At 34.6% G+C, this 14,200-nt stretch overlaps 1 protein-coding gene across 1 annotated transcript; it reads left to right on the forward strand.

Annotated features, from left to right (window-relative positions):
* Nucleotides 1–4,206: 4,206 nt before the first annotated feature.
* LOC120431971 (protein Wnt-10a-like) lies at nt 4,207–12,799 on the forward strand. Its single transcript, XM_052708689.1, has 4 exons — nt 4,207–4,219; nt 10,804–11,195; nt 11,253–11,712; nt 11,775–12,799. The coding sequence occupies exons 1-4, from the start codon at nt 4,207–4,209 to the stop codon at nt 11,960–11,962; spliced, it is 1,053 nt and encodes a 350-aa protein (XP_052564649.1). The 3' UTR covers nt 11,963–12,799.
* The last annotated feature ends 1,401 nt before the right edge of the window (nt 12,800–14,200 follow it).

The raw sequence follows: 14,200 nt of genomic DNA on the forward strand, positions 1-14,200 counted from the left end.
TTAATATTTCATTTTAAAACTAAACTTTATATCAAATGATTGAACCACTGTTTGTTTTCAAAACTCATTAGATTTACTAATCTCTAAATAAATAAATAAATAAAAAAGATATGTGGATTAAAGAAAAAAAAATATTCGAGAAATCATTTTGGTTACATTGAATCCATTCAAGATTTTTTTTCAATCGTATTATTTCTCGTGTTTCCTGCTTTAACGCCAAAATGGTTTACAGAGTTGTAAAAATTCGACGAGTGCTGAAAAAAAACATGTTTTGCAACGGGTTAAGTCTAACATTTTCTGCATCTCCGTTAAAACTCCTTTTCAAAATATGCTGTCAAGATTACTTTCAAAATTATAAAAAAAAATCGAAAAGTATGAAAAGCGCTGAAAAGTTAAAATTTTCAGCACTCAAATTAATGCTGAAAAATGCTGAATTCTAAATACTTATTTGATTTAATTGGAATCCAGAACCAACTTTTTGCAGCACCTATTGAATTTAAGAACAATCCAAAATTGCTCAAGAAATGTCTTTATGATTTGGTCTTAAAGATTCTCCTAAAAAACGATATGTTTTCAGCAGGCAGTTTTAATTATGCTCTCATACTTGCCTCATTATTAAATAAAAATCAATACTCACAAAAACACCCTCCTTTCTCTTAAAATCAAAGTGCACAACCACTTCCGACTCAGATTAGCCCACATTTCCACTTGACTTCCCGTGGCGTGACCAAGTTCACGTGCCAATCGATTCCAGACCCTTTCCCTCCTCCCCCTCCATCATAGTCTTTGTTTCCCAGATTATGATGCAACCACGTGTGTGTGATTTGTGTGCAAGTTGCGTCACAAGTAGCCACAAGAAGCGAAACATCAAAGGAAGTGGCTGCTGCTGCTGCTGCTGTTGGCATATTCAAACAAATTCATTTGAATGAAAGACCCACTTTCGTGTCTGCGAGCGATGATCTTGAACAAACCATTCGATTGTGGCGGAAAAAAGGGGTGAATAATTTCTGTAGCACCGACTCCTTGGCTTCAGGTTCAGCACGCGACCACTGACGAATCCATCGCTCTTTCCCTCAGTGCGGTTCACAATCTCTGATGGATGGACGAATGACTTAACCATGACGTCGTCGACGAGGCTCCTGCTTGATTCACGTTGGTCGAATTGATCGATGGCTTGAATGCAAAGAGGAGAAAAGTCACTCTGGGCGTGCGGGAAATGCATCAATCCCCGGACTCAGGACTGAGATATTGGCTATTCAGATGTGTGTACGAGAGACTTCCGAAACAGGTCGCGATCTGACGGCAAGAACTTGGGGCAACAAAATGTCACCACTTTGGGGGCAGGACCGGGTGGGGTCGGAGTGCATAAACCAGCCAAACCGATTGATTGCTACCTGACGGACTGTGACGGAATCTGAATGGTTTTGCTGACTCAAGCGATTCGAAACGATCAATCGAGTCAGTCGTCGTCGGTGGAGGAGGTAGTTAGTGTGATGCAATTCGTAATCGACGACGGAGAGCCTGACTTGACTGACTGACTGACATATGTATATGCCATGACAAATTATGTTTTCTGCGCGTATATTTTTCCCCGTTCTGTGAGGCTTTTTTTTGCACAACTCAGTGACATGATCGGCATTTACATATGCGAACCGAATTGAATTTACATCAAATTATACAGGTTCGACAGGCAGGGGGGCAATTCTGCGAACAGCTTCTGGACCCAAATTGAGGTAATAAATTATGACACGATCTGAAAGTGGAGCCATGGCGAGATTGATTCAGTAGTAGCTGAAGGATATTGTTTTGTTTAGGTTAATTTATATTTTGGTAACAACTCGGACCAGCCCAACTAGTGATCTTTTTCCTTCTGGATTCGATCACTTAGTAAAGGGAAGTAGTGTATCATCACAAGCTGGACCATATTATGGCACCCTACACAGAAAAAAAATCATGGTAATATTACATCAACACAGTAAAAAATAATGTAAATTTGGAAGCTGTAATTTTGGAAGGTTGAATATTACCTCTTTTATGATTTAATTTTACCTCAATTCAGACTGAAAAAGTGACATTACACCAGAATAGAGGTAAAATTACACATTTCCAGAGGTAAAATTACACCTTTTTTCTGACATAAAAGATGTACCCCTTCCTAGATGTAATATTCGATGATTTTTTTTCTGTGTAGGAAGTAGTAAATTTTTATGTCAGAAAAAAATGTGTAATTTTACCACCTTTTAGTTGTAATGTCACTTTTGCAGTCTTAATTGAGGTAAAATTACATAAAATTACATTACACTTTACATTCGCTTTAAATCATATCAACAGTAATAAATTCAGTAAAAAAAATTAACTCAATCCGCTTTGTAAGTGCCGGCCCCGATTTTCTCCTAGAGTTAACCACTGAGAAACAAGGAGATACTTGACAATTACTTAATCAATTGGAATGACTCGGTCACAATCAGGCCCCAATACAACATCTTAACATTTGGAAGCAATATGAGCAGATCCGGCTTTTCGCAAAGCATTTCATTTTATTTTGTTATTTGATCATTGGCACCTTTATTTTTTTCCAAATGTTCAAAACTGATCTAAAATGCAAAAATCCCGTTTTAGGCCAATTTTGAGAAAAATTAAAATTACTGGAATGAAATAACAAAAAAGTTGGTTTTCCCATACAAATTTCTATACAGTCCAAACTCGATTATCCAAAGCCTCGATTATATGAAGTTTCGATTATCTGAAGGTTTGTATGAAACTTCGGATAATCAAATTTCGACCAAAACATTTTTTTTCGTATTTTTTTTATGTTCTTACTTTTAACATCAAATTCGAGTTTTGTGACCCCATTTTTGCCAAATTTAAATATTTGATATCCCTAGTAACATTTTTAAACTTACAGGTTTTATCAGGGTTCTGGAAACCCTCATACGGCCTAAATAGGCTTTTATGACCTACTTAAAACCTAAAATGTTACTAGGGATCCTTTAAGAGCAATTCCATGTCAAATAGGGAATCGGTTATACCTGACCCTCTCCGATTTCAATGAAACTTTGTAAACATGTTATCCTAGGCATATATAAGCCATTTTTGTGTATATGGAGTCAGTTACACTCGATAATAACATTTGAGAAGGGCGTAAGTGTTTTAAATATTTTTGTATTTCGTAATTTAAATGTTGCTGTATCACGAAGCCGTTGCATCGTATCAAAAAGTGGTCAAAGACAAACTTGTAGGAAATTTGACGGGCTTTCCGAAAAAAATACACTGAAAGAAAAAAACACTCCACTTTTATGAGATTTTTTTATTTTTGAGTTTAAAAATTAAATTTGAAGGTGAGCCCTCGATTTTTTTTCGCTCAAAATTTTTGTGAAAATAGCCTAAAATGTTACAAAAAGACTCACGAAAAATGCAAGATCGAGCAACTCACCTTGAAAAAATACAAAAATCATTTACTGAAACTGTTTTTTTGAAAAGTGCTCTAAACGTCAAAATTTTCAAAAGCCGAATACGAAAATCAATTCTCCAGACAATGTTACATAAAAGTCTCCATATTGACCATTGTCCTAAGTCCAATCCTTTTGAAGTTACAGCGGTTTTAAAAATAAAAATGATGAAAAAATAGATTAGACTTGATTTTTCAGTTTCGAAAATATTTTTAACGAAAAGCTCGTCCAATTTCCCATAAGTTTGTCTTTGACCAGTTGGATAAATACGATGAGTGCTGAAAAAAATCAAGTTTTGCAACGAGTTCCATTCAACATTTTTTGCAATTCCAAAAAAACACACACTGAGTAAAATTGTATGTCAAATTTTCATGTATTTTGTCAATAAATCGTTTAAATCAAAAAAAATGTTGAAAAGTGTTACTTTTCGAAACAAGTGCTGAAAAGTTCAACTTTTCAGCACCCATTTGAGTGCTGAAAAGTAGAAGTTTTCAGCATTTATTTTGAAAAGTGTTGCTATTCGATTCTGTTATTTTTGGTACAGAAAAATAGGCTATTTCGTCGCTGAAGAATGATAGGAAAAGTAAGTAGTTTCACGACGGAAATATCCTGTTTTGGGCTGGAATTGCTCTTTAAAGTAAAAAATGCCTTTTTTTAATACTTTATTACCGCCATTTTGGCCGCCATCCTGGATTTAAGAATTCTTAATCATTTAAGAGTAGTTTATGTGCCGTACTTAAGCTTGACCATCAAAAATATGACAACGAACGGTAAGATTCGATTATCCGAAGTGAATTTTATCCGAGTTCTTCGCATAATCGAGTTTGGACTGTACAAAATTAAAATGCTGGGAATTGTATAGGAAATATTTTGAAAATTTCTGAATTTTACATGATTTACTGCAATGCCTTTGTCCACAGGAAAAAAATATAATTTTGGAAGGTTAAAAATTTGTTTGGTTGAATATATAGGTATCTTTATTTTGCAATTTTCCTTGAAATAATGAGTAAAAATGAGAAATTCAACAGAAACTGACGAAAATTTCATCATTTTCTAATGTTAACAGTCAAGACCCGAAGAAAAAAATTTCCCTGTACAACCCGAAGCCTGCAAAATGCGTTACAGTAAATTTTCGCAGGCTTGGGAAATATGCAAAATAGCACCAAACTTCAATGTTTTATAGTGTTTTGGAATCGTCAGAATGTCTACTTTAAGGAAAAAATATGCAAATTAGTGAATTTTTGGACGGGGCTCGAGGGGGAGGGGGTGAACGAAAAAATATCCGAGCAAAATGCGTTACAGTAAATTTGTAAAATTTATATCTTATGCAAAACATGACCAAAACTCAAAGTTTTATAGTGCTTTGGAAAGGTCTTCACATGAACATTATGTTAAAAATATAAAAAGACTACGTTTTCCATAAAGTTTTACTAAAAAAGTTAAGTAAACATTTATTGTTCTATATACTAATATCAGTAAGAGAATAAAAACATGACTTTTCATTAGAAACATAATCATGCGACATATCTAACTTCTCCAAATTTCATGAATAGTCATTCTGCAACAAAATTGAACCGATTCAGCTGATCCGGTTCACCCAACCGGTTCAATAGTTGTACCGGTTGAACATTTCTGGCACAAAATGTATCATGCGACATATCTAACTCTTTCAAATTGCCTGAAACGTCATTTTGTAACAAAATTGAACCGATTCAGCTGAACCGGTTCATCCAACCGGTTCGATAGTTGTACCGGTTGAACATTTCTGGCACAAAATGTAGCATGCGACATATCTAACTCTTTCAAATTGCCTGAAAAGTCATTATGTAGCAACATTGAACCGATTCAGCTGAACCGGTTCACCCAACCGGTTCGATAGTTGTACCGGTTGAACATTTCTGGCACAAAATGTAGCATGTGACATATCTAACTCTTTCAAATTGCCTGAAAAGTCATTTTGTAACAAAATTGAACCGATTCAGCTTAACCAGTTCATCCAACCGGTTCAATAGTTGTACCGGTTGAACATTTCTGGCACAAAATGTAGAATGCGACATATCTAACTCTTTCAAATTGTCTGAAAAGTCATTGTGTAACAAAATTGAACCGATTCAGCTGAACCGGTTCATCCAACCGGTTCAATAGTTGACCCGTTGAACATTTCTGGCACAAAATGTAGCATGCGACATATCTAACTCTTTCAAATTGCCTGAAAAGTCATTCTGTAACAAAATTGAACCGATTCAGCTTAACCAGTTCATCCAACCGGTTCAATAGTTGTACCGGTTGAACATTTCTGGCACAAAATGTAGCATGCGACATATCTAACTCTTTCAAATTGCCTGAAAAGTCATTCTGCAACAAAATTGAACCGATTCGGCTGAACCGGTTCATCTTACCGGTTGAAAAGTTATGCTTCCTTAAATTCTTTAATTTTTTTAAATTCTCTAAATTCTTAAAATTCTTAAAATTCTTAAAATCCTTAAAATTCTTAAAATTCTTAAAATTCAATTAATATTTAAATAAAATTAATTTAAAATTCTTAAAATTCTTAAAATTCTTAAAATTCTTAAAATTCTTAAAATTCTTAAAATTCTTAAAATTCTTAAAATTCTTAAAATTCTTAAAATTCTTAAAATTCTTAAAATTCTTAAAATTCTTAAAATTCTTAAAATTCTTAAAATTCTTAAAATTCTTAAAATTCTTAAAATTCTTAAAATTCTTCAAATTCTTAAAATTCTTAAAATTCTTAAAATTCTTAAAATTCTTAAAATTCTTAAAATTCTTAAAATTCTTAAAATTCTTTGAATTCTTTAAATTCTTTAAATTCTTTAAATTCTTTAAATTCTTTGAATTCTTTGAATTCTTTGAATTCTTTAAATTCTTTAAATTCTTAAAATTCTTTAAATTCTTTGAATTCTTTAAATTCTTTAAATTCTTTAAATTCTTTAAATTCTTTGAATTCTTTAAATTCTTTAAATTCTTTAAATTCTTTAAATTCATTAAATTCTTTAAATTCTTTAAATTCTTTAAATTCTTTAAATTCTTTAAATTCTTTAAATTCTTTAAATTCTTTAAATTCTTTAAATTCTTTAAATTCTTTAAATTCTTTAAATTCTTTAAATTCTTTAAATTCTTTAAATTCTTTAAATTCTTTAAATTCTTTAAATTCTTTAAATTCTTTAAATTCTTTAAATTCTTTAAATTCTTTAAATTCTTTAAATTCTTTAAATTCTTTAAATTCTTTAAATTCTTTAAATTCTTTAAATTCTTTAAATTCTTTAAATTCTTTAAATTCTTTAAAATCTTTAAATTCTTTAAATTTTTTTAATTCTTTAAATTCTTTAAATTCTTTGAATTCTTTAAATTCTTTAAATTCTTTGAATTCTTTAAATTCTTTAAATTCTTAAAATTCTTAAAATGCTGTAAATTCTTTAAATTCTTTAAATTCTTTAAATTCTTTAAATTCTTTAAATTCTTTAAATTCTTTAAATTCTTTAAATTCTTTAAATTCTTTAAATTCTTTAAATTCTTTAAATTCTTTAAATTCTTTAAATTCTTTAAATTCTTTAAATTCTTTAAATTCTTTAAATTCTTTAAATTCTTTAAATTCTTTAAATTCTTTCAATTCTTTAAATTCTTTAAAATCTTTAAATTCTTTAAATTCTTTAAATTCTTTAAATTCTTTAACTTCTTTAAATTCTTTAAATTCTTTAAATTCTTTAAATTCTTTAAATTCTTTAAATTCTTTAAATTCTTTAAATTCTTTAAATTCTTTAAATTCTTTAAATTCTTTAAATTCTTTAAATTCTTTAAATTCTTTAAATTCTTCAAATTCTTTAAATTCTTTAAATTCTTTGAATTCTTTAAATTCTATAAATTCTTTAAATTCTATAAATTCTTTAAATTCTTTAAATTCTTTAAATTCTTGAATTTTTTTAAATTCTTTAAATTCTTTAAGAATTTAGAGAATATAAAGAATTTAAATAAATTAAATAATTTAAGGAAGCATAACTTTTCAACCGGTTAGATGAACCGGTTCAGCTGAATCGGTTCAATTTTGTTACAGAATGACTTTTCAGGCAATTTGAAAGAGTTAGATATGTCGCATGCTACATTTTGTGCCAGAAATGTTCAACCGGTACAACTATCGAACCGGTTGGATGAACCGGTTCAGCTGAATCGGTTCAATTTTGTTACAAAATGACTTTTCAGGCAATTTGAAAGAGTTAGATATGTCGCATGCTACATTTTGTGCCAGAAATGTTCAACCGGTACAACTATTGAACCGGTTGGATGAACTGGTTCAGCTGAATCGGTTCAATTTTGTTACAAAATGACTTTTCAGGCAATTTGAAAGAGTTAGATATGTCACATGCTACATTTTGTTAGATATGTCACATGCTACAATTTTGTTACAGAATGACTTTTCAGGCAATTTGAAAGAATTAGACATGTCACATGATTCATTTTGTGCCTTAAATGTTCAACCGGTACAACCGGAATCGGTTCAATTTTGTTACAAAATGACTTTTCAGGCAATTTGAAAGAGTTAGATATGTCACATGCTACATTTTGTGCCAGAAATGTTCAACCGGTACAACTATTGAACCGGTTGGATGAACTGGTTAAGCTGAATCGGTTCAATTTTGTTACAAAATGACTTTTCAGGCAATTTGAAAGAGTTAGATATGTCGCATGCTACATTTTGTGCCAGAAATGTTCAACCGGTACAACTATTGAACCGGTTGGATGAACTGGTTAAGCTGAATCGGTTCAATTTTGTTACAAAATGACTTTTCAGGCAATTTGAAAGAGTTAGATATGTCACATGCTACATTTTGTGCCAGAAATGTTCAATCGGTACAACTATCGAACCGGTTGGATGAACCGGTTCAGCTGAATCGGTTCAATGTTGCTACATAATGACTTTTCAGGCAATTTGAAAGAGTTAGATATGTCGCATGCTACATTTTGTGCCAGAAATGTTCAACCGGTACAACTATTGAATCGGTTGGATGAACCGGTTCAGCTGAATCGGTTCAATTTTGTTACAAAATGACTTTTCAGGCAATTTGAAAGAGTTAGATATGTCGCATGCTACATTTTGTGCCAGAAATGTTCAACCGGTACAACTATCGAACCGGTTGGATGAACCGGTTCAGCTGAATCGGTTCAATTTTGGTACAGAATGACTTTTCAGGCAATTTGAAAGAGTTAGACATGTCGCATGATACATTTTGTGCCAGAAATGTTCAACCGGTACAACTATTGAACCGGTTGGGTGAACCGGTTCAGCTGAATCGGTTCAATTTTGTTGCAGAATGACTATTCATGAAATTTGGAGAAGTTAGATATGTCGCATGATTATGTTTCTAATGAAAAGTCATGTTTTTATTCTCTTACTGATATTAGTATATAGAACAATAAATGTTTACTTAACTTTTTTAGTAAAACTTTATGGAAAACGTAGTCTTTTTATATTTTTAACATGAAGTTCATGTGAAGACCTTTCCAAAGCACTATAAAACTTTGAGTTTTGGTCATGTTTTGCATAAGATATAAATTTTACAAATTTACTGTAACGCATTTTGCTCGGATATTTTTTCGTTCACCCCCTCCCCCCCGAGCCCCGCCCAAAAATTCACTAATTTGCATATTTTTTCCTTAAAGTAGACATTCTGACGATTCCAAAACACTATAAAACATTGAAGTTTGGTGCTATTTTGCATATTTCCCAAGCCTGCGAAAATTTACTGTAACGCATTTTGCAGGCTTCGGGTTTTGACTGTTAAATTAAACACAAAATCTGTCACAATTCCAAGCAGTAATATTACCATTTTTTTTAGTATAGTCTTCAAATATTCAAAACATGAAACTTGCTGTGGAATGTATTAATGTATTAAAAAAATAATTTCATTATTTGAAAATTTGGTCTAAAATATGAAAAGGGGGAAATCATCTTTTTGCGGAGTTTTTCCAAAATCATGCTTGATTAAAAAAAAATTAAATTATTTTTTAAATTTTAAACATTGAAAATCGAAGAAATAGTTTCCGAGATCAGTTGAGAATTACAGGCTTAATTAACTGATACTTAGAAAAGCTTATTCTGATCAATTCGAATTATTTGTGAGGCTGTACCTATGATACAAATTGTCAAATTTTCAAAGTCTCAGAAAGAAAATGGTAAGAAATTTTCTCAGCCGTTCAACAATATTCAGAGTAGCTTTTTTTCGTGAAATATTAAAAAAAATTTGGCTATAACTCCAAAACACTTTATCAAAATTTCGGTAATGAACATTTCGAAATCTTTTGAAATATTTTTCATAAATCTTTTTTTTTAATCTGAAATAAATATATCTTCATTTATAATCTTGGATAGGCCCTTTAGTTTAACAATTTTCTTAAGTGTGCGTGCTGCCGCCACACGCCGCAGTTCGAGTTATCAAAATTTGAACCAATCAGATTGTGGGTCCAAAATAGGTACAGCGATGGCTCCTAAATACATTCAATAAGTCCAAAATGCATCCGAATAATGTTTTATTGAAAATGCTTATGATATTGAGATGGTTTAATTATTTTTAATATTCAATAGTGCACTTTTTTAAGCATACAAACCAAACCTGAAACGAACGATTTTTTTCTAACATATAAGTTAAAAAATGTATTCAAAACTCAACGACAAACATCATACCAAATTATGCGATTATCCCAGTTCCAGCTTCTTCAACCCGGTTCTTGCCTCTAAAGTGTGTCCAATTCTGACAGCCACAAACAACAATCTTATCAATACGAGCAACTTCTGAGGCAGCATCAGCTTCCCCTCGAATATAATAAATAATTCAAAAATCACCACAGCCCTTTACACAGACGAACGAGAGAAAGAACCTCTTCTTTTCAATTTAATTTCCATACAAATGCTGCAAAATTTATTGGCTGATTGTTTTCGGTTCTGGCCGTCGTCGATGGATCGAAGCTGCACGATCGAGATTTCCCATTCGCTGACAGGGACCCCGTTTGACGACACTCGGCGACGACGACGACTCTGCGAGACTCCTGCCAGAGTTGTGGGATCTGATCGGTCGTAGATCACCACAACCTGTCCTCCCCGGTTGTTCCTCTGAGGTACAGGAGGCACCCGGGGTGGGGAAAACTGCAAATAATATTCATCGATTTTCCTTTCTACTTGGCGATCATCAACTACACTTTATTCGATCCGTGATGATCATTGTACGTCGGCAGCGGTAGCGATCGTGACCGCAAACAAACTTCCAATAAATAATTGTTTAATTAACTATCACTCCGCAGGTTGCCAACTAGACCCCCGTGACGTGACTGATATTACTAATCCTAGTCTCTTCCACAGGATACCGCGAGAGTGCGTTCGCGTACGCGATCGCCTCCGCCGGAGTGACGCACAGTGTGGCCCGAGCTTGCGCCCAAGGTCGCCTGATCAGCTGCGGCTGCGATCCGGCCGTCAACCGGAAGGGCATGTCCAAGTCGCTGCGGGAAAGCCTGGAGAAGGAAAAGCTGCGCTTTCTGGACGCCATCAACGAGAACTCGATCCTGGTGGACGACAGCCTGAAGAAGCTGAAGACGAAACAGGCCAGCCGGTGGAAGTGGGGCGGCTGTTCGCACAACATGGCCTTCGGGGTGGAGTTCTCCGAGCTGTTCCTGGACACGCGGGAAAAGGGCGGTGACATCCAGTCGCAGATCAACCTGCACAATAACCATGCCGGGCGGAGGGTAAGACGTTTCTTTGAACCCTTTTTCAGGTATACTGACTTCAACTCCTCATTCCAGGCCGTGTCCAACAACATGCAAGTTCGCTGCAAGTGCCACGGAATGTCCGGCAGCTGCCAGCTGAAGACGTGCTGGAAGTCGGCACCGGACTTCCGGGTGGTCGGCAAGGTGCTGAAGCAGCAGTACCGAAGGGCGGTCCTCGTCGATCAGTCCAACCTGGGCAACGGTCCGCCGATGATCGTGTACCACAAACCAAAGAAACGGAAGCACGTCAAAAATGCACGTCCGCCCAGGCGAACCAAGCATCAGGGCTTGTCGGGGTCGTCGTCCGGTGGGGAGAGTAAAGGCGGCAGTAACCGCGGCGGTGACAGCAAGCGGGACAAGCAGCTCATGATGGGACAGCAGTCGCTGGTGGTGCCGATGGGAGGTCGCGCCGGCAACAAGCGGATGGAGAACGCACTGTTCTACTACCAAAGATCGCCCAACTTTTGCGAGCGGGACCAGGTGTCGGATATACCGGGTAAGAAAGAGTGTCTTCATGATGTATTTGATTAACTCTAACGAATACTTTCACCCCTTCAGGAACCGTTGGGCGTCGCTGCAACCGCACCAGCACCGGCAGCGAGGGTTGCGCCTCGATGTGCTGCGGCCGGGGCTACAACCTGGTCCGGGAGAAGCGCGTCGACCGGTGCAACTGCAAATTCCACTGGTGCTGCTACGTCGAGTGCGACGACTGCGAGGTCGAGGAGTGGATCAGCGTGTGCAACTAGAAGGACCTTAAGAAAAAGACGACGCTTATCGCAAGCTACGGTTACGAAATTCAGCTTCTCTTAGGCAAAATGGCAAAACTCTTAGGCTGAGATAAAGAAAAAAATATTTAATTGCAACCGCGTGCTTGGAATGCTCAAGTCCTTACTTGCCCCTAGCCAAGGCAGAAAAAGAAGTGATTGTATACGAGAGGTGCATGTTAGAAACCCCTTCTTAAGCGTTCAAGTGACATTAATTAGTGTTTGGATAAAATATCTCACAACAAACATCCATATTGGCCAACAAACCAACGGCGTGTGTTCTATCGCAGCAGTATTACTTAAATAATATAACATTGATAGAGTATTTGTGGGGATCGAGTTCGAATTCACCGACCGACTACTAATCGTGTAGCTAATCGTAATTGCTGTACATTTATTAGCGAACGAAGAAAAACTCCAATCGCGGACCCCCTCGACCCTCCCCGTGACTTAAGTTAATTAGTTTTATTAGTTTTTATTTATTTGTTCTGCCCGCGTACCTGTAAATATACAAAAAAGAAGAAGAAGAAACGTTTTTGCGATTAGTTTTTAAGTGAGACCAACCAAGCTGATCACTGTCATCATCGATGGTTATGATGACAAATTGATCGTTTCTAACCTGCTGTACATGCTGAGTTATACGCACACACACTTACACAAAACGATAACTAATAATTTAATAAATTACCATAAATTATAATTGGTTGTCGCATGGGGTGCGCAAGAACGTGTGCTCTCTATCGTTGGAGGGGAAGTTATTGAGAGCGCAGATTACAAAATGATTCATGTAGTGATTGAATAAATTAATGACGAGTTGTGACAAGTATGAAAAAATATGTAGTCGTGTTTGTTTTATTTTTGAGAAAATTCTTAAATATAGGACAAAGAAGAATGTTTGAACACCTTTGGACCGTCCTTGAAATGCTTTAAAAATATGTAGATTCAAAAAGGATAAATAACGGCTTTATTAATGAAGAGACCATCAATTAACCAAGTGAAAACTTTTTTGAAAATCTCAGAATTCCCCCCTTTGTGTGCAATTATCCATACAAAAAAAAATCTTTTTTGGACAACCGCAAACCCCCCTAAGGTGTCCACGTGGTACCATTGATGGCTCCGGTCAGAATTTGATTTTAAAATCTGCAAACATCAATAACACGATAACAATTTGATTTATCCACATAAATGTTGCTTTGCATTTTTTCGATATAATGAACCAACTTTATCGAATTATGTTATAAAAAATAAGTGAAAAATCTTGCATTTTTCGTAATAAACATTTTTGTAATTCTCTAGCACTTCAAAATTTTTTTGTTAAGATGCTTAGTTACGTTTTTTTTTAAACTTGACTTACGTTAAAAAGTCATTTTTCGTCATGAGTTCATCCATACAAAACATCATCAAATTTGAGGGCTGAACATACAATATGGGCTTGTAAACAATCTAAAATCTGTACCTTGAGCACGAATTTTCAGATCAATTTGGTGTCTTCTGCAAAATTGTAATGATCATAATTAGAACATTTCCAAACAAAGTTAAAAAATGAATGAAGATGCAAAATGAAATTTAAAATTACTTTATTTCATTAATTCCACCGTTTTCAAGTTAAATTTAGGCTTCATTTATAAAATACGTCACGCTAAAATCAGCCAAAATTAACCCCCCGTTTGTCACGCTTTTCCTAAACTTATAACATGCAATGTCACACTTGCTCAGACCCCCCTCTCCCCCTAGAGCGTGACATACTTTATGGATGCTTTTTTTATTGTTTAAAAAAACTATGAAGGAAAAGTACCTCAGCAAACAAAAATTAATTTAAAGCTGAAATAAATACAACAAACTTTTTTGATCTGATTCGATGTTGTTTTGGACTACAGTCTACAAAGTTTCAATTTTGGGAAAGCTGAGTTTTCTCAATGGCATCTAATTACCCTTCATTTTTCAACTCTTGGTGTAGTTATCAAAGTTAAAAAATCAAAGTATTGTGTTTTTTGCCTCTTTGTAATAAAGTTACATTAAATAAAAAAACTAACTTAATCCACCTATGTGGTTGATGCCTTCCTCACTTTTTACCAAAAATGGGTATATGAGTGGTTTCATCATTTTTTTAGATCCAGAAAAAAGAACACAATGTATAACTTATGTGGTCGAGACAGGGTTCCCAGATCTTCAATGTTTTGGACTCATTGGAAAGGCCTTTCAATTACCTAACCAACGATG

The sequence above is a fragment of the Culex pipiens genome, chromosome 2 (genome assembly GCF_016801865.2).
Source record: "Culex pipiens pallens isolate TS chromosome 2, TS_CPP_V2, whole genome shotgun sequence".
Lineage (NCBI taxonomy): Eukaryota > Metazoa > Arthropoda > Insecta > Diptera > Culicidae > Culex > Culex pipiens.

What these genes read in the sequence shown, in the direction of transcription:
- LOC120431971 (XM_052708689.1), top strand. An exon ending in ATAACCATGCCGGGCGGAGG is followed by an intron (nt 11,196 to 11,252) that starts GTAAGACGTTTC and finishes TCCTCATTCCAG; the next exon opens with GCCGTGTCCAACAACATGCA. An exon ending in CCAGGTGTCGGATATACCGG is followed by an intron (nt 11,713 to 11,774) that starts GTAAGAAAGAGT and finishes TCACCCCTTCAG; the next exon opens with GAACCGTTGGGCGTCGCTGC.